This window comes from Tauraco erythrolophus, chromosome 4 (genome assembly GCF_009769465.1).
Source record: "Tauraco erythrolophus isolate bTauEry1 chromosome 4, bTauEry1.pri, whole genome shotgun sequence".
NCBI lineage: Eukaryota > Metazoa > Chordata > Aves > Musophagiformes > Musophagidae > Tauraco > Tauraco erythrolophus.
Genome location: NC_141468.1, coordinates 57,863,168 through 57,884,563, shown reverse-complemented (window position 1 = coordinate 57,884,563; position 21,396 = coordinate 57,863,168). Strand labels below are relative to the sequence as shown.

General features: G+C 38.0%; 1 protein-coding gene across 4 annotated transcripts in view; it reads right to left on the bottom strand.

Annotated features, from left to right (window-relative positions):
* Positions 1–1,164: 1,164 nt before the first annotated feature.
* The window catches only part of LUC7L2 (LUC7 like 2, pre-mRNA splicing factor), a 37,732-nt gene continuing 17,500 nt past the window's right edge, over positions 1,165–21,396 (bottom strand). For 3 of the 4 annotated variants that reach the window (XM_086611006.1, XM_086611004.1, XM_086611007.1), the window contains 9 exons: positions 18,017–18,115; positions 17,050–17,160; positions 16,243–16,386; positions 14,981–15,157; positions 12,617–12,708; positions 11,706–11,735; positions 9,845–10,039; positions 1,631–3,534; positions 1,165–1,220 (listed from right to left, as the gene is read on the bottom strand). In XM_086611006.1, coding sequence (XP_086467132.1) covers positions 3,342–3,534; positions 9,845–10,039; positions 11,706–11,735; positions 12,617–12,708; positions 14,981–15,157; positions 16,243–16,386; positions 17,050–17,160; positions 18,017–18,112 — 1,038 coding nt within the window. In that variant the 5' untranslated portion in view covers positions 18,113–18,115 and the 3' untranslated portion in view covers positions 1,165–1,220; positions 1,631–3,341. The remainder of the gene's footprint in view (positions 1,221–1,630; positions 3,535–9,844; positions 10,040–11,705; positions 11,736–12,616; positions 12,709–14,980; positions 15,158–16,242; positions 16,387–17,049; positions 17,161–18,016; positions 18,116–21,396) is intronic. The other variant, XM_086611005.1, reaches the window with a different exon arrangement.

The following is a 21,396-nucleotide window of genomic DNA, read 5'->3' as shown; positions in this document are numbered from 1 at the left end:
CTAATCCAAAGTGAGAGCTTTCTGAGATACAGGAATAATGCTTGCAGGCTCACTGCATTTCAAACGCTTTCAATAAATGAAATAATCTACTATTTTCACTCAATTTGTACACCTGCAGTGTAGCTATGGAGCTACAACTGTGTCAGCAAAATTTAAAAGAAAAGATGCTTCAGCTACAGCATCCTTAGGTTCCTCAAGGTGCTCCATTCCCTTCCCACACTGCAGTAAGCCTCCTTGCAGGAGAGGGAAACTATTTTCCTCACACAGGAATGGCATTGAGCACTCCAAGCACTCAGGCCTCTCAACGACCTGCAGACCTGTGAGATCACTTAACGAAGAATCAGCAGCAGCACAGACTACTGCATGTGCTCCCAGTGACACTAGTGCACTGCAGCATCCCCCGTGGATTTCCTGTGGGTCTAGCACCCTGCCTCAAGTGCTCTCTGTCTTCTAAGAATCAATAGCTGAACAAGCAATGGAAGGGAAAAGAGCTGGGCTCGGTTTCAGGGTTTCAGAAGTCAGAAGTACAGTGCAGACAGATGACACCTGTTGTGATGCAAATCTAGTACATCCATGTCTGTAGGATGCGTTTGATCTGGGTTAGTGGGTTGAGTGGCTTATCTTCTGAATAATCTCACCATTGTGCTTCTGATGTGGTTCTAGACCAGAAGTCAGATTTAACGATTGCTGAACCATTTACTGAAGACTGGGAAATTAAAGACCACAAGTAATGAAGCCCAAACTCTTTGACAAGCATTAAAGCTCTTCCCCTGATGTGATGCAGCAGACACAAACAGAGATTTGTTTGCCCTATATCCCTTTTCACAATCATTTTGACCATGCAAATCAATGTCACTCTTCAGCTGTCCTGCAGGAAACATACAGGTGATGAATACCTCAGTTCCACTCTTCCATCAGAACCAAGCTACCTCAGTTTCCAGAAGGGTGAAAGATCCTTATGTACTCAGGCACAACTAATAAAGCAGCCTCCCTTACTGATAGATGTTCCAGATTTCTTGCATCAGAATCATATTTCACCTATCACTTTGATTCAGTTCTCTTCCTAACTGCAATTCCAGTCCTCATTTCAGACACGAGAAATGTATTTCCACATGTAATTCAGATTATTTTATCAGGATACCAGAGGTAAGACTTACCTTCTCTCTGTTTAACACTGGTGTGGTACTTGGATACTATGAAGCTCACCACCCCACGAAAACCTATAAATAAGCAAAGGCTCAATCCAATCACCTTTTCATAATTAAATTTAAAAGCCATATGTAAAATCAATGGTGTATTATCCAGAATTTGCTAGTAAGGAGTCTAAGCAGTGTTTTGTCACAGTATGCAAATTCCCACCCCCATTCCCCTTTACAATGCAAAATTTCTAGTTGCTGGCTGCAGGGGTAAACAGGTCCTCAGTGTTTCTGGAATAATTTTATTCCGGAAAGAAATTCTAAAGGAGTTAGCAACCCATTTACTGGTAATTCTGCTATGCAAGACGCATTTAGAAATGACTGTTCACTTTCTGCCACATCACTAGAATCCTGTTAACCAAGGTGTGACAATGGATGTTAGCAAGCACTTGTGCAGCACGCTCGTATCAGAGGGACAAACACTGGTAACTTACATTCATCACGCAGCTGGGCCATGCAGGAAATCATAAAGCAATCCCCGGAAGGAAACTCATGTTCAGATTTCAAATGGGTAAATAAAAAAAAAAAAGTGTTAAGCAGTCAGCCATCATTATTACTGTATTTCTTTAGGAGCTTAATACGACATGTATTAAGCAGAGGGTATGTGCCACGTTGAATACAAATCCTTGCTGAGATGTAAAGGTCTTGTTCTAGCTTTCCCTGCCAGTCAAAATACTGTGGAATTATTTACTGTGTTGGAATTATCACCCATGTGCTGACCATATGGAAGAGGCTACAGCAAATGCACACAGGGAATTTACAGTGATATTATACACCCAGAATTAGCAGGCCTACAGAGGCACTTGGACTAGGGAGATACAGAGGAGAGTCTGCAGAACCTGCTGAAAATGCCAGTAAATCATTACAAACACTGCTCTTAAGCATCGCTGTGAAGTAACTCAGTGGTGCTATCTCAAGGAGAATGTACCAATCTCTAAATTCTGTATGAGAGTAGGGCATATGTGAATAATTATTTGTCCCAGAGCACTTTCAATCCGACAGAATCGACAGCAACTCCTTTATGTAAAGGCAGCCTGCACCTAAAGGAAACACTGCTTTTTGAAACTCAAGTCATTAAGGAGTTAGTGGTTGTGCCATGATTAGTACGATTCCATGTTTTCGCCTTTGAAGATCTTAGGATGGTCAGGATTGTAATCAGAAAGACTGCTTCTCCTAGAGCACATCTGCATGTTAAAAACTCTAATAACCAAATGTTGTTTAATGACTGAACTGCTAAGTAACCACCTTAAGAGACCAGTATATCCTTGTTAAGTTATTGGACAATGTGGTTTCCTTTTTTATTTATTTTTATTTTTTTTTTTGTTCTTAATTTTCTGTTGTTGTTGCTGGTTTTTTGTTTGTTTTTAATACAATTAAGGATGTGCTGTTTACACCCCACAAGAAAAAGCAGAAAGAGTCCTTATGGAAAAAAAACAAATATATTGAACACATACCAATCAAATGGTACAGATATGGGACTGGCTTTGATTTCAAAATTTAAGTAGAAATAAAAAAGATGTAATGCAACAGCTGTTCAATTTCCAAGTCTAAATAGGCACTGTAAAAAGACATTTACTCTTTCTCCAGCACACATTCCTGTCTAAATGCTCCCACTGTAATCAACTCCTAGGTTCCCAAACAAAAAAAGTCACTGGGAACATAACCTTAGAGTAAAAGTTAATATCCGTCCACCCACCCTCTTACAAAAAAAGCAAACAAAAAAAATTCCCCCAAAATACAACCTTTCAAATGCTGCTGTTTCAACTGGAGCAGAATTGGAGAATTTATAAAGGTTCAAAAGCACCCAAGGCAAGTAGTACAATATAATTTGTTCACTAACTTGTATTGGAAAGGAGATTAAAAACATTGAGATCTGTGTCTTGGTACATAAAACTGTTGTCCTGAATAAAGAGAAATCTTTCAGAGAAGTTTTACAACTTGGTGGAAGTCCAGGACCCAGCTTTAGGCATCATTAATTGATGGGGTTTAATTCTGACTTGGTTATAACCACTTTTATATACTGTACATCTACCCTAGTTGGATCAGTGTCTGGAACTGCTCACTGGTGTCCCTTTGAACAACTGTAAACTAAACCATAGTATGCAACTCCATAGGAAGCTAGAGATCGGGTGAATACACAGCCAGTTAAATCTCCCCTGCTTCACGCTCTTCTGAGCTCCTTGGGTCTTCGGATCGGCCATTAGCGCTTTCGTAAGAACGTTTCTTGTCTTTGAAATCTCGTGGTGACCTCTCTCTTGAGCTTCTATCTTTATCACGTGATGTTCTATCACGATCTCTTGAACGTTCTTTGTCTCTTGAAGATCTTTCTTTTGAGGATCTGAAAAGTGCAGTAAATTTGAGAATTCAAGTTAGTCAAGAATCTGTACACAGAATCACAGAATGTTAGGGATTGGAAGGGACCTCAAAGGATCATCTAGTCCAATCCCCCTGCTGGAGCAGGACCACCTAGATCAGATCACACAAGAACACATCCAGGCGGGTTTTGAACATCTCCAGAGAAGGAGACTCCACAACCTCTCTGGGCAGCCTGTTCCAGTGTTCTGTTACCCTTCCTGGGAAGAAGTTCTTCCTCATGTTTAAGTGGAACCCCCTGTGTTCCAGCTTATATCCATTTCCCCTTGTCCTATCATTGGATGCCACTGAGAAGAGCCTGGCTCCATCTTCATGACAGTGACCTTTCACATATTTATAGAATTAATGAGGTCCTCCCTCAGTGTCCTCTTCTCCAAGCTAAAGAGACCCAGCTCCCTCAGCCTTTCCTCATAAGGGAGATGCTTCAATCCCTTAATCCCTGTAGCTATCAGACACCATTTTGATTTTATATTTTTCTTCTTTTACCAACCCAACTTTAGATTTATATAAATAGAAGCGTATGAGCAGACATCAGAAATCATTCTACTCTTCTTCCTTTCCTACTTCCAATTTCAAAAGACAAATGTTGATAGAGGCAGAATTTAATCCACATTTATTACAGAGCCCAGATTAAGGCCAATGTGCTTCACTATATCTCTTATTTTCAACCTCTGCCCTCAGGCTGGCATTAACAGAAGTTTAATTGAAACTTCTCATCTCTAGGCTCTAGCTTGAGAAGAATGTCTAGCCTATTTCAGATATATAAATTATAAGCTTAAGAAACGTATTTAAAAATGGGAGTTTGATTAAAAGCAGGGGGAAATTAACTTGCATAATTCTAAAATGAGGCTTTTCCATGACAAATATAAACCAAATTTGGAATCTGTGCTACAATTAGGTTTTGTTAGAAGAATTATCCCTTGTGTGATTTTACCATGTCGGGGTGTGTTCTTTTTAGATAATAGGCATTTCCAAAACCTTTACCATGGTGCCAAAAAAGAGCTGTTCTGTTCTACAGTCCACGTAGTTTTAAATTAAATGAGCTACCTGTACTGGAATAAAACTGAATCAGACATCCTCCTCTATATTCTCTCACAGAGCGCACCTAAGCCTGTTTTTGAAAAACATCACATTTTCATTTTAAGACGTACTGCAATCATGAAAAATTCTAACACGTACTTTCACAGGAAAATCCTAACAGCATGCTGCAAAGCTAGCCACTAATTTCTTAGTAAAAAAAAAATAAATCTGATGTATTAGACAGTAAGACTGTACTCTCTCTACTTAAAAAAGTTACTGTCATCATCTCAAAGCTTCAAAACTAAAGTCTGCATAAGCTCCTGCACTAATTTCCTTTTATAAGCTTACAAAGAAGTGACCTTTCATTTTAGTTCCTCAGCTGGAAAGATTACTTTCCTCACAATGCAGTGTTTTGCAAGACTTACTCTTTGCAAACACTGAGATCCACAGGCATTACTCCTATTCCACAAACCACCTGTCAAACAGGAGAAGCTACGTGCCAAGTAAGAAGTTAATATTGGAGTCAGTACAGCTGTTTCACAAGTATTTTGTGCTGCAAGTCCCCTGCAGAAGTAACCATGCTTCCAAACCGGTTGACTCAGGATAACTCTAGTCATTAATCCTAGAAGAGGGAGACAGGATGTGATGCCATCCGCAGCTTTTCATTCCATGTGTTTTTGGAGGAATATAAGATGCATTCGTCCAGCTGTCCCATCTCTCTACAGATGAGTCTCTAATCAGCTGATGAGAAGAACTGCCTTTAACGAATCACAGCAGAGCCATGTGAAAGTTGACACAATTGCTTTAGCAAGCAGTATTACTACTAGAAGACTTAGAACCAAAATACCATTCCTGCCTTTCTCAAGGGCAAAGTATAGCCTTTAGAAACAGAACCTCTACTAGACTTACATTATCTAGAATGCTCAGAAAGCATTACTTCCTAAAGGATCAAGTGGATTCTTCAGCAGAAACCACCCCCTTCACCAGATATGTGGGCAGCATCCACACTGTCATGTCCTCCAGCTACGAACTGTGTTGTAATACGTGGTACTGGTTCCAAGACAGTATCTATGGATGCCTGCATTAGGTCTCAGGACATAAAAACGTAAGTAGCCTTGGACAAAAATCCTAGGGCAGCCAGTCAGATCCAAGAAAGCAGGGAAAGACGTAGCTAGTTTCAAACCTTCCAAGGGGTAAGACGTTTGGCTAAATGAGCTTGTGTTCTTCCCTTCAGTTTTCTCCTCAGAGTAACAAAAAAAAAAAAAAAAAGAAAGTTAAGTCTGTACTACTCTGCCACACCAGAGAATTAGCATAGGGCTAGAATATTCTGTTATCAACCAGGATCTGAAGGATATTAAAAAAAAAGTGCAACTAAATGCTAACAGTGGGATCTATCTCACTCAGCTTCAAATATCTGCCGTGTGGACATCCAAGCTAATCAACCAGATTTCCTTAACAGTCAGCAGAAGAAATAGACACTTTAAGGCATGATATGTCTCATCTTAAAATAGCCACAAAATTATGTCAGGTAAGCCTGCAATGAGACTCACGAGAATCACACCTGACCTAGTCATCTAAAGCCAGGTGAAATGAAGTCCCATTTTACGACTTCAGATACTCTATTTGTCCATAAAACGTCTGCATGGGAGTACATCAGCCCTTGTCACATGAATTCTTGCAAGTGGGCTCAAGCATACTGACACAACCATTTCTCAATTTACCCACATGTAGGTCTGCTGTCATGACTGATCTTATCATTGAGTATGCATCTCAACATCTAACTGCAAATATTCAGTTTCTCCTTCCAAAAAATCAAGAAGCACAAATTACATATTTTGTTTCTAATGAGATGAAAGATGAATTTTAGTTACTTAGAACTTACAGTCAACAATGAGGAAAAGTAGGAGTTTATATTTAGATCTGCTCTTGATAAGCCATTAATCCAAGCTAGGATTACTAGGTAGACCTAGAGTTCCTATTACCTTAGGCACGTTGCTGTTATTACCAGATGGGTTCTCATTATCTTAGACAGATTACTACTATTGCCAGATACTCTATTATACACATTCAGTTGTGCCCACAGAGTGTGGAGGTCTGCTCCTTATATTGATAAATTTGAAACAAGATCTCAGTCATTAAGAGATTTAGATCTATCCACCTGTTCATAGGGTTAATGATGATACAGATTAAGGAAAACACATTTATTGGACAAATTTATGTATTTGCAGGATTTCCTCAGACACAGCACACAATAAACATGTCTCTACTTTCAGAATGAAGAAGTATCTGAAAGATGGCTGCTCTTCATTTACGTGGAAGGCTCTTCAGAAAATAGCTTTTGAAGAAAGGTGGACAGGAAAACCAAAAGAAACTGCATGGTTTGCTGCAAACAGTAATAGTCAGCACGTTTGCCTGTGATAATGTTGTTACATAGAACAAAATGGGAAAATGACTTCCAGGAGAAGCACATCAAGAGCTTCTCCAGTAAGAAGTCTAATAGTGTAGTATGCTTGCATGCTGAAGCCATAATGGATGTGATCAAAACTGAAAATACCCAGACACATAAATAGCTTTTACAAGCAGCCTACAATAACTGTATTTCATGGTTCTTTAACCAAGCCCAAAAATCACACTGAAGGCTTTAGGTTAACATAAAATGATGCAACTCTTCCCACATAGCAACCACAACTCTGCACTTCTCTTAAGGCCCTAGAATCAGTGGCATCATGTGCTGCCATTGCTGCAGCTTTCAGCTTTCTGCTGCTTCTGATGTCACATTCTGCTCCTCTGCAAGACTTTGGCAAAAACACCGCGTTCCCCAGATCTGAACTTACTTGGTTATTCAAAACCAAAAGGCTACGACTCCTTCCTGAAGTAGTTTACTTGCTGGAGGGTGTCTTAGGTTCCATACTATTTTTTTGCCAGAATTCCTTGGACAACTGAATGTTTTGAGCTTAAGGAAGACAGGCTTGAATAAAGGTATTTCAAATCAGGATTTTAAGAAATTCTTCCTCAAAAAAACTTTAAAAAAATAGGATCTGACAATGATTTCCCTGCACTAGAAAGCGCTCTTAGCGGACCAGGAAGTATAATACGTTTGAGCTTGCAAGTTTGGGTTTATTGTGGATCTGAAACGAACAGTGGCATGGTATTCAACAGAAAGACTTCTCCCACATTCAGGTGAAAAGCAGCTCTAGCGGCTAGAAGGGCATCTCTAAAAAGGAGGTATCCAGCCTGTCTGCAAGTCCAATAGCTATCCCGGTCCCAGTGAAGCAAGACCATTGCTTTAAGGATTCTTTAGTCTCTTGAAAACACAAATACATACTTAAAGAGCAAAAATTTTGCTTGACCTCAGAGAAAAAAGAGGTATGAGCTGCTAAAGATGGCACAGCAGTTTTTTCCTCTCAAGTTAATAGTAATGCAAAACTTTCATTTGTACCAAGAATTGTTCCAACACAAGTGTGTCTTATTCCTTCAGGGCAAGACATCAGGAGAAATATTCCCAGTACTGAATATCGTAAGGTTGAAGTCTCATGCCTTGCAGTATGTTATATTTTTTAACTCATTCACACAAAACAAAGCTTGAAAGGCTTATCCTTTGACAACATCTTGGAAAAGGATGTCCTTTTCCAAGACGTTGTCAAAGGACATTGACGTCATCTTCAAATCACCTTGTGCTTTTTCAATTTGCTTTTGGCAACTGAGACTGACAGGTTTACTGTTGTATGGATAGCACCAATGGTCCAAATAATTTCCTTGTTCTTACATATTTCTCTGCCAACATATAGAAGACAACGCCTCATTTGCATTGTGCATATCATATTGGAGAGTTTGAACAACTATGATGAGAATCTCAGAACAACCAATGAGTATAGTTTTCTTTGACGAACCAAAACCAAGTCTTGCAAGGCTGGACTTCAAAGTTGAAGAATTACAGTCAATTTGAGCATACGCTCTATACATTGGTTCATCTAAGTTAAAAGGTGTGTTGATTCACAGGAAAATATCTAACTTAGGACTGAAAAACTACAGGTTTGAAGATTCGCTAATCTGCCACTGTGAGTGCCTTTAAGAGGCAGGCTCTTTAGGATAACTGTAATGACAGGCTACAATCCAGATGGAAATTGCGGAGTCTAAAATGTTGACTTTAGGGAACTAAAGAACACCCTGAAGAACTTTAAATACTAGATACTACTGATTGTATCAACTAGAGTGCTGGATATTTAAGTCTACTCATCTGCAACAAAAGTGGGTAACAAAAGACTTGGACTAACCCTGTCTTCTGTGCTCTTTTACAGAGCACAATGGGACTACACTCACCTACCTACTCCATGAAAAAAAACTCATTTTTAGGGGAAGAGCCCATGAGATACTTGAAGACATTCAACACATATTTCACTGTCCTCAGTGATTTAACTCCTAAAATAATTGAATTATAAACCCCACATGTGCAGCCACTTCAAAAACTTCAAAATCTTCTCTCTTCTTGCAAGTCGACAGGCTGTCAAGGGTTTTAACACTGGGCACCTTGTCCACTGTACTGCACTCAAATCTATGCCATCGTGGCTGACCTACACAAGAAAGGAATCCTGGTTATGAGCAGACCTCCCCCTACCAGATGCCTCCTTGTGAAATTCCAGCACTTTTCTAAACTATGCTTACCTCACTCATCTAAAACAAGCCAGCAAATCCTCAGGAGCAGAGAGCAACTGAGTCATTCAAAAGCAACAGCCCCAGACTGCTCTCTGCAGTAATCCTTCCATGAAAGTTTAAGCCACTTTACTTGTAAAGCAACATCTTCAGATGCAATGCAACAAGTTTATTTTCAGGTCTATCTAAACTTGTTTTTATCTGGCATAGTACACAACACATGGGCTCCTGTGCTGGGAACAAGAGCCCAAGGGAAAAAACAAATGAATGACAGCAAGATGACTGCTGATAGATGACCACTGGGTTCAAGTGGAGATCAACTGTTTGACTTTCTACACTGGTAGTATTATCATCTTGACATCAACACCTTATACCACTCCTGCAAAACAGAAATAATACATAACCCTATTATCTTTAGCTAAAAAAAAAGAAAAAACCCAAAAAAACCCCTATTTTTATGTTAAATAATAAACATGCTAAAGGTGTAAGTGAAATCTGACACGGTCTCAAAATGTGTTCATATTACTAAGCAATAAATGTAAACTTAATGTAGTGCGAAAGCCAGGCACCCAGGAAAAGCCATTTACTTCTAGGCCAACATTTACCTCTTTTTGGAGCTGCGTTCTCGGCTTCTCTCCCTGGAACTATGCCTGCTTCTATGATGGCTGCGACTCCGGCTGCGGCTGTTAGAGCGAGACCTGTGACGATGACGTTTCTCACGAGATTTAGAGCGAGTGCGTCTCTTTCGTTCCCGGGAGGCTGAGCGAGACCGATGCCTGCGGCGATCTCGGGACCTAGATCTAGGAACAGAAAGGACTTAAACCAGACACTGCATTCACCTAGCTACTCTGTCAGTGCACTCTGAACACTGTGCACCCTATGCATAAGGAAAGTTGTACAGAAAATGGTCTGCAGTGTTCAGAGCTACCACATTGTCCTATCACAGGCAAACACTGAGAGGGGAAAGCAACATTAGAAATCCTACAAACTTCTTCGTGACTAACGCAGACTATTTTATAGTTAATTCATGACTGTAGGTATGGTTACAGCATAGCCAATTCAGGCTTCTGAAAGGAATTACAAACATGGAAAAAAAAATCTACTTTTTAAAATTTTATAACCTTGTCTTTAAGCCCTGGTTTTGACTGGGACAGTTAGTTCTTCTTAGCAGCTAGAAGAGCTCTGTGTTTTGGTTTTAGTCTGGAATTTGTTAAGAGAAGAATGTTGACAGCGCACCGATGTTTATAGTTGGCACTGAGACCTCAAGGACTTTTCAGCTTGCCATGTTTTTGCCAGTGGGCAGGAGCACAACAGGCTGGGGGACAAAAGGACTCACAACTCTCCTTATGATTTGAACTTAGACTTAGGATTGAGGGCTAAATTGGCCAATGAAGTATTCCATATCATGCAACGTCATGCCCAGTATATAGATGAGGGCTGATCAGAAAGAAGGGCTTTTGCTCTTCTGGGAACTCTCCTGAGAAAGCTCTCTCTCCTGGATTCTCAAGAGTGCTATCTTTTATTCATTGTCTTTTCAGGCCTCTCTCATCTGAGATTGCAGTGTCGGGACTTATCTGTTTCAGGATCGTTTGCCAGGATGGAACAGGGGTTGGTCACCAAGTGGTGAGCAATTACACTGTGCATTACTTGTTTGTGTATATTATCATTATACATGTATATTTTAATATACTATTGTTATCATTATTACTTTTAATAATAACAGTAATAATAATAATAATTTGTTATTATCTCAACCCATGAGTCTCCTTCCCTTTTCCCCTTTCTCTTCTCTGTCCCCTGGGTATGAGGGAGGGTGAACGAGCAGCCGTGTGGCATTTAATTGCTGAGGGCTAAGCCACAACACTTTATCAGGCAAAGTTGTAGAACTTTGCAATTCAGTGATAAGGATCATCTGTCAGAACCTATGTATTATCATGTTCTGAGAAAACAGGACTATATCCTTCCCCATAGCTATTGCAGTAAAACTAGTCTGGAAGGTTCTAAGCACAACACAAATTCATTTTTTTCTTTACTTCAAAAAAAAAAAAAAAATCACTTTGCAATAATGTCTTGCTGGTGACCTCCAACTGCAGTCATTAGGTTAGGAAGAAAATTTGTACTATTGATGGGTCATCTCTTGAGAGTTAATCTCACACTTTGGATTTTAAAAACACGGGTTTTCACCAAAACGTGTTAACCACAAGCTTCTGTTTTGAAGAGAGCAATTCTCTGTGTTCTAAGCATTATTTGGGACAAAAAGTTGCATTGTAGTAGCCAGAAAATAAATTAACAGGTGTAAACTCAGTAGCATATATACTGTATAAACACACAGAGAGATTACTATGTAACAGAATGCTTTGTTTGTAAAGATGGACATCTTAAACTAATAGTGCTAGACAAGCTTCAAGTGTTCCAGCTCGTGAAAGGCTGGCACTGATCATATTCCTTGTCTGCAGATTTATATACCTTTTGGTATGCTTGCTGTGGGATCTGGACCTGAAACAAATGGAAAGTAGTAAATCAATTTTTCTCACAGAATGTTATTATCAAAGAAAGTACAGATTATTAATAACAAACTAAACTCGTTGACCTGCTATTGTATTTCTTATTTTATTAGCAATTATTTGAAGGGCTTTTATTTGATATTAACATCTTTGTAACATATTTACCAGGAGATGCACCACTCTGACAACTGTTTTGTGTTTGTTGGGTTTTTATTTCTTTTTCAGCCCACCATACTACAAACCCAAAAGAATACCTAATCTGCTTTTTTATTCCCACTGCTCCCACAGAAAACGCTTACAGTTCAAGCCAGTACTCCCTTATTTCTTGTCAGGCACATACTATCAGACAGCAACAGATTTCAAAGTTTACACTGTTAACCTCTGAAGCTGACATGTCAAGAGAACTGCAGGTCAGATTCCATCCTGGTCTAGACCCACATGGCCTGGAAGCAACTATTTCATAGAAGAACAGGGAATTCCTTTCCTCAGTCATACATTCAACTACTTCCAATAAGGAAAATTTCTAACATCTATAAAGAAAACATCTAACAGATGTTAGAAACTCATATGTGTATAAGTTCACATCTGTCAGGTCTCAAAACAAGGCATACGCCTGAAAATTCTCTCATTTAAAGGCCATTTGTTCAAATATGTAGAGATACTTCTGTCGGTAGTTTTTAAAAAGGCTTTCTACGAAAACAATCCAGGTTTTAAGAGTTAGACATGAAATTCACTCTCAATCCTTGTAAGATTCCAAGGAATGCAGACTATTGTGATCCTGCAGGTTTAGAAAAAGGTGTACGAACTACATCACAGTTTTCCCATTAAACTTAAATAGGTCATTATGTATATGCAATTAAAATAGAACCTTACCTCCTTAGTTTCTCCCTTTCTTCTCTTTCCCTCTCCTCTCTACGTTTCAGACGTTCCTGATTTCGTTTCTCCTGCTTATCAGCCACAATCCTCTAAAAACAAAGGAATATATTCATTAAGTTACATTTCAAAATTTCTCAGATAAAGGTGCTATAAAAATAATCTAGACAGTTAATACTCAGTTCTTTCCCTCATGTATATTGCCTTTGCCTTGTGTATATTATTCCCTCTCTCTTCCTCAGTGTGTGTGTATATATATTTATATTTATCTATTTATTTATTTATTTTCCTCCAAGAAACAGAAGTTAGTGCAGAAGAGCTGCAGCAAACAGATGGGTGTTACAAAAAGACCTGAAATATTTAGAATTATACTAAGTCTTCCACAAAGGGGAATTTAGAGCAGTAAGTCATGCCTGTATTGAGAGAGTTTCCATGCCAATTCTCTCAGGGGTAAGGTAGAAAGGAATCAGAACTGGGAGAGTTAATGATTAACTCCTTCAGCTACGCTGTGACATAAAGAAATCCTTAAAGGACTTGGTTGGGCTGACACCTAGTTTTGGGGCTACTTGTTTCTGTACTGTGAACATGAGACATATAATTAGAGAGGGTGCTTCAGCTGTTAGCCCCCAGGCTGAACTCACTACTACTGGGGACAAGGCACGCTCAGTAGAGGGCCCTCAGATATGGAACTCACAACTGGAGATCTGGCCAAACCCAAGTCTCGCCACCTTCTGGACATGATGCAAGAAATTCAACTCTTTGTAAAGACCTTCTTCTGAGATGTGGAATTGCCCCAGCAGCATCTTGATTAGATCTCTGAGGAGAGGTCTGAGGAAGGAGGGGATAGTTATTGTTTTCTTTTTTGTTAGCGAAGTACTTCAAAAGATTATTTTATTGATGCTTTGGGAATGGGAAATAATTATCCATGCATTTTTTTTTCCAAATGGCATACATAACCAGCTATTTCAACTCTATGTCAAATTATATGTATAATTCCTTGTACAGTATCACTAATTTCACTACAAGCAAGGTTTCTTGTTCAAATGACTCTTTGCGTAATTTAATGGAGGTATGAGAGGAAGCCCACATAATCTATTGTAGGCACCTAAGGTTTGAGTTACAGCACCTATATTTAGAAGCCTAATTGCCAAAATAGTCAATGGAAAGAGTTGGGCTTTCCAAAGGTTAAAACACAGTATCCATACAAGACAGCTGGAATATTATGAAATATAAACCAAGCCAATTTACTCAAACTGAGTAGCTGCGTTTTCTGCTTTTAGGGCTTCAACTCATTTAACTACTGTCCTTAGTGATTTCTACAGTCAAATGCTTATTTGAGCCTTGAACTCCATAATTTGCATATTAAGATCATAGATGGCATCAGCGTCCACATCCATCCTCTTGAATACCAAAAGTCTAGAATATAATTCCAGTAAATCTTTCTTCCAGCACATGGTTTCTGGTCAAGATAGTGTTGTTTAGGATAATATTCCAACCGGATTTCAAATCTTCAAGCTACAGAGAACAACCAACCTCCCTGTAACAATTACTTTAATATCTAGTCTGACTTCAAGATATACATCTTTTTGTATTCTGACTTTGGATAGCTACAATCTTGAGTTGTTGGAATTTAATTATTTCATCTATTTTGAGTTAAGCTTAAAAGCCTCCAAAAATTATTTAAAAAAAGAAATCTTCTTTAGTTGTTGGTACCTACAGAATGAAAGTCACCTCCTAATCTTTGTTTGGATAAAATAAACCAATTGCAGTTTAGTCTTTCACCATACAGCAGGCTGTTTGAGCTCCAAGAATTTCTGTAGATCTTTTTTGAAAACTTTGCCATGTGTTGCTATTCTCCTTACGTACCAAAAATGAAGATTTCAACACTAGCCCTACTAACATTTTATCCTAATTAAATAAATAAAATATCACTCATTTAGGACCACTACATGTTCTTGTATTTTCAAGAGTCTCATTATCACTTTTAGCCATCAACTGGCTAAAAGTAAAGTTCATTTGGCTATCTCCTATGAATACTAAACATGTTTCGATGTCACTGTCATTTAAAATATAGTTCTCCATTTTATGAGTGGAAACGCACTCTTTGTTCCCAAGATGTATTACTTTTAACATGTGTCTTAATATACCTCAGTGCAAAAGAGGTCATCTTATCAAATTATACACATAATTGATATTAAATTAGAATGTTTAGTGTTTTGTAGAGTAATGAAATCCCTAATTTTAAAGTAACATGAAAAAAATTCATACACCCAGAAATAAATATTCCATTAAGGTTGCCTGGCAAATAATTCAGTAAGAGCATACACACATATATATATACACAAAAAATTAAGAATTATTTACCCTGAGTTCCTCAAGCTTCTCTCTTATTTCAATAAATCCTAAATGCAGTTTTCCTCCAAAGTGGTCAGCAAGTCTTCGGTCATTGTCATGAAGACCAAGATAAGCCGAGCACACTTCACAAACCCGTAGCTTCTGCTGCTGAAAGCTGGAGGCAGGCATAGAATTTCTGTATACTTCCTGAGGGGAAAAAAAAAACAGCAGCAATTCGCTAACTGTTACTTCTCAATGTACAGAAACACAAAGATAACACTCTACCGAAGATATACCAATATATCAATAACCAAATTCAACATACACCAGCACACCCTTTAGTTAATTCATGCTATCCATAAATCATCTGTCTCATTAAGATACAAGGCACGTTCCTTATTTTGAAGATTGGACATATTTAAAAGCACGACATCAGCAACTGGTTTTGCAAATCGAACAAAGTGGAGTGACCTTTCAGATCATACTACTTAGAAGGATCAACAACTTTTTCATATGCAACAACGAATACACGTTAATACTACAATTACTATATTAACATGTTATGAAAGCATTGCACCAGTTTTAATTCTGAACCCAGTTTAAAACAGCAGTAGTTTCCTGAGAAATCTACGTGCATTTTAGGCACCATTTAAACAACTTATCTGAGCAAAATTTATTTACAGACACTCAGATGACAGATAAGCAAGACTGCCAACAACCCCTCTGCTATCATCAAAAAAACTACAGATGTTTCTTTCTATAAACTTAAGTATCTTGGTGAAATATGATATGGAAAAGCTCTTGTTGAGTTCTGCCATCGGAACATTACAACAAGGACCGTTTTGAGTTGCCTGATACACAAGCCATTGATTAATTATCTTTCAATGAAGACACAATGGTTTGGTTCACTGAAGCTTTCCCGTACGAGTCACATCAAAACACCACGAGGCATAAAGGGTTGCCACAGCAAGAGCCGTGAGACCGAATGAGGTCAGTCAGTCCAACACGCAGAGACACAACTGTAGTGTCCACAGACACAACTGGCCAATACAGCTAAACGGACATAAACGCATCATCCATGGAAGTGAGTATAGTTGTAATAGTATAGGACTGTATTTAAAGGTAGAAACTTCAACCGCACAGAATGCTGCAAAGCAAATTCTTTAGTTTTATATGAAGCAGATAGTTAAGGAAGTGACAGCAGATAAGACATCTTGCATTACACTGATGCCAAACAATTTAATACTGGACTGTGCTCTCTCCATCCTCCAAGCAGTACACAATCAACTTACTTCTGCTTCTCTCTTCTTTACTCGAGCCTTCTCCACTTCATCCATTACTTTTTGAGATTCTTCCACATTCCCATCAGCTCCGAGCTGCTCTACTTTGGCCAGCAGTTTCCCAATTTCTTCATTCAATTCATGTACTCTTTCAGCCTTGAAAGACAAGGAAAAGCTTAACACAGGAAATGTTTCTAATGATGGAAAACAATCTGAACTACTACTGAGTTATTATATGTAAAATTGGTAGGATAGAAAAAAGAAACATGCAGAGAGAACTTCTCCAGGTAAAAGAAAAACAGAAGTTGCCTCATGTAAAAACACACAGAGAAAGGCTGTGTTACCAAGCCTATGTACCAACTCCAGAGCAGCTTTTTGTTCAGAAACTTCAAGTAATTCACACTGTTGTCTATACCACAGTCTTGCAGAATTAATATTTGTACAATCATTCCTCCTAGCATGTGCATACACACACAGAAAAGTGATAGAAGTTTTTTGAGTTAGAAGATCTAGAGAAAAGCACATCAAATTTTGTTTATTTTATGGATGAAGTTTTGATCAAAAAGTTTAAGAATTACTAACATTTGTATGGCATGCTATCACAGAGAGTCAAGTTTCCTGAGCTCAAAGATATAAGAGTGGTCTCTTCCCTGTGTTCTCTCTGTGCTTTATAGGCAGTTTCAGGAAGGACAGAGAAAACGTCTTATTTTTTTGCCATCCTCAGTATAAATTCTCAGATTAGATAGCTTGCCAAAGCCTTAAGTTGGCTCCTTAAAAAGACCTTCAAAGAGACTTCAGTAACTAGTTTTACAAGCTTACTTTAGCTGCAACTTCAGCACTGATCTCTTCTTGGGTTTCTGCTAGTCTTTTCTTAGCCACTTCTGTTCTCCTGTCACAGTCTGCAATAAATGACTGCAGGTGGTCCATTGCCTAAAACATCATTAAGAACACTGATTAATGCTGTCAAGAACATGAATATTTCATTAGCCTTAACACTTTCCAGGTTTGTTGAGACTTAACTTTTATAAGCTTTTATTAGTAAAACCTTCATGAAACAATAATCTAGCTGTTTATGGTGACTAGTCACATACATTAACACACAACATTTTAAAAATAATAGTCTACACATTGTCATAGTTTTAAGTATTTGCAGAAACTTGGAAATGAATTTGTCTTAAGACTTCTCTAACATAACATCAAAGGATATTCAGGTTCACCTCACCCAGCCAATACATGCAATACTGTAAGTTTTTTCACTAGGGTTTTAAGCTATTAAGCATATTAATATCATCCCTCCAAACAACAACAAAAAAATCCCAAACCTTTTTGTTCTAATGAAGACTAACTTCTAGTTGGGAGTTCAATACTGTATTACTCAAACTATGTTGTACTAAGACACAGCATATGATTTGTTGTCCACAAAATGACTGACTTTCTTCAATAAGCATAGAATTTAAGACTCTTCAAAGCATACACAGCCTTAACATTTGCTTGGTATTTGATAGCACTGAGACGGCATCCAGGTTTATGATAATTTGTTCTGCGGAAGGCTGTTAACAGTTCTACCTAGAGATGTCTATCAATACAATTTAAATACTCGCATATAATCATGAAGAGGCATGTATCTTTTATGTAACTGTGCCAAGGGTTTCTCTGTCTCTTTCTACAAAACTACTTTTCAAAAGCTTTCCTTCTGTGTGTTCCAAAACTTAACTTTTGTTGCTTAGTTTACCCACTAAGGTACACAAATTATTCTTTCTCTCCACCATTAAGACAAAATACATACATCAAGCTCAAAGAAGAAATCTTGATCTTTGGATGCTATTTCATAGTCTGCCCTTAATGCCAGGTCATGCACCTTCAGGCATTCTCCAAGGTCCATTCTCTGAAAAGAGACAGAGGGAAAGCGATGTAACTTTTCAGAAGTATCACAAGGAATGAAGTTAGCATAATTTTATTTAACAGTCAAATATTCTGAAGCAAATAATCTGCCCTATGGGAATAAAAGGATAGTTTAATGAAGCTCTAAGACAATACTGAATCTTTAATAAACATGCATGAATTAGGAAATAATAAAAGCAGGTGGAATGAACAGCTTATCTTACCACGATGGCTGTTTGCATTACAAAGTATCAATAATGTCCTGCAAAAACGTTGTTTTACTGAAAACGCAGAAAAGTGACTGAAGTGGCACATCCTGTATTGAATTAAAACAGCTTAGGAGAACCAAGTTCCCTGCAAATAACTGACAATTAAATGGTCAAATGCTTGATCTAAACTGTCTGCACACTCTACAATATGTATTCCAGTTACATTCATCACCCGAAATAGCTAAAACCACAGCACAACTGTAAGTGCTGCTTAAAAACCATTCTTGAAGCATTTCAAGAAAGACAGCCAAAAATCAAATCCCAGCAAAACATTTTGTAGATGAGTGAAGATAAGTTGAGTGTTGGACTATGTTCAAGAATCAGGGAAGAAAAAGGGTAGATATTCTACTTGTAATCTAAAATCATTCTAAAAAGGGCAGGAAGGAAGCATGAACTTAAAAAAGCAAATGGGGTGCATCACTAATCTTGTGTACAAGAGAATCTTGCCACTGAGAAGAGTGCCCAGAACCTTATTAGGTAACAAAGGTAGGTAAATTGAAATTTGCATACCACACAGCATAAGGTATTCTAATTCAATCTGTTCCCTGAAAGTTTGTTTGGTGATCAAGACAGAGCAATGTGCACAAGACAAAAAAAACAACCAAAACACAACACCCACAACTCACAAACAACAACAAACAACCCCCCCAAAATTATGTGTAACAGAAACAATACTGAACAAAACTGAAAATCAGCACAGTCAAGTCCTCTCACTTAATATTAAAAATAATAATCCTTTCTTAACACTGAAAGTACATAACAAAAAGCTGAACTGTGATGCAAAAAGCTGTTACTGTTGTAATTTAATAAGTTTTAGAACCAAAACTAAAATAATTTTTAGTTTTGTAAATAAAAGAAGAGTGTTAACTGCTGTTAGTCATTTGGATTGAGTCTGTTTTTTTTCTTTGTAATCGTGTTTTTCTTGTTTTTTTTAAATAAAATAAAGTATTTAAGTAAATAAAATACTTGCATTTAAGTAGCAATTCAAGCCTCACAAGTACAGTAAAAAAAAAAAAACAAACCAAACACCAATTGCTTTCCACTTATCAAATCATCAGTTAGATGTTCCAACAAATCCATTAAAGTAATTTTTACGGAAGGTGTTGGTTTATTTAAAATGTTAGAGACAGAAAAAACATTGTTAAAATGCAGAATTTTGAACTCGAAAGTTTTTGATAAGCTGTAGTTACTTAAATACCCTTCAGCCACCATAAATCTGTTCTCCAGAAAACATTTGATTGCAATAGAAAACATGATTGCAATGCTAAAAAAAAGATTAGCTTTTCCTTTTGCAACTACACAGGACCTCAGCAATTTTGTTAATGGATGCAAATCCACACAGACCTTGAAGCCGAGTAATGTATTACACGTGTCTTTTACAAGTCATTAGATGCTGACGTTATTTAAACTGCAGCATTCTTTCAGGAAAGTACTTCAGTACTAGGAAAATAATATGAAAGAACATTTTAAAATTACCTGAAAATTAGACACTTAAAAATCCTCCTAAAATTGTGAAAAGCTTGTCTTTATGCTGATTCATCATTTGTACTGATAAAGTATTTAAGGTTAAACTGTGAAACTCACAGCTAATCCTGTCTTAAGTGAAGCACTCCACTTCTAAATGCCTGGATAAGGCTAGTGACACATTTTAATAGATCTGAATACAACGACAAAAAGTCTGAAACATATCCACCATGGCATCAGAAAAATGTTATTTTAATACGCAATCCACATAGACTTTGAATAAAAGCATGAAATAAACTTCCATCACACTCTACTACCACATGAATTCTGTTCAAGTGTGTTTTATGCGTCTTTTCCCTCCATTCAGGTTGGATTTGCCCTCCTCGAGACAGTATATATTTTCTGATCTCTTCTTACTGAAAATTTTAAACCTATAGCCTGAAAGGATGGTAATTACTTTGAGCCAGCGTCACTACTGAAAATTTTTTCTGTCCTCTCTTTATCACTGCACTATGCCACCTCATGCTGGCACATCTGCCTGCGCAGCTGAACACAATCTGGGTACTGACTGGGTAAAATGTATCTTAGCAAACCAAAAACAGGCAATTTTTCAGCAGTGCACCTTTGTCCAACTTGTCAGGCAGCCACACAAACAGATATGCTGACAATATGCAGGAGGCAACGTACCAGTGGACACGAGCAGCTAGGATCTCTTACAGTATCAAGAAGCCACTTCAGAAACTCTCAAATAACTGCAGTAATATTAGAAGTGATTTTGGAGGATGAGGGGAGTGTTAGGCAGGATTTCTTTTTCTCAGGTATCTCAATCAGCAGACAGGAAATTTTGGCTCCCTTTCCCCTCTTTGATCCAAGAGAGTGCAGTCTTATAAATACGTGGCTGAACAGACAGGGAGCAAGAACAAGCACGTAGAGGACAAAAGGATTCTTTTTCATTAGCTTTGCTGCTAAAGAAATTCTATCATTGTTGGAACTGCTCCTTAACGCAGCCTATACTAGTCTTGGCTAATCCCTTAAGAGCACTTTAGCAGAAATATTACTACTAAATGTTTGTATTAGTTCTATTAGCACACCCCAACGTAGAGAGACCTACAAAAAACTCTTAAACCAGTTTGCATAGTACATGCAAAATCAGGCTAAGAAGCACTTCTGCTGGTGTAAGTTACGCAACAATAGGCAAAGACAGTTCATGTTGTGGATGATTCATTACTTTTAACAGTCTATGCCTGATCAGGATTGTTGAGGACCTTAGTAAGTACAAAGCAGCTCGTATTACAATTTGGCTCATACAGCCAGCTGCAAAGTAGATGGACAGCAGATGAAAATGGACAGAAAATACAGTAAGACATTATTTTAATTTTCCACGTCCACCTTGCAATTTGGTGCCAAGACATGCCCTCCCCCAGAGACAAAGAACAAACACTGGTAGTCAGCCATTTAAAGATCAACCACATTTGAAACAGGAGACACTATGAGAGAGACTAACCAGACACTGAGCTACTAAGGCTTAAAAAGAACGTCCATAAACTCCTTT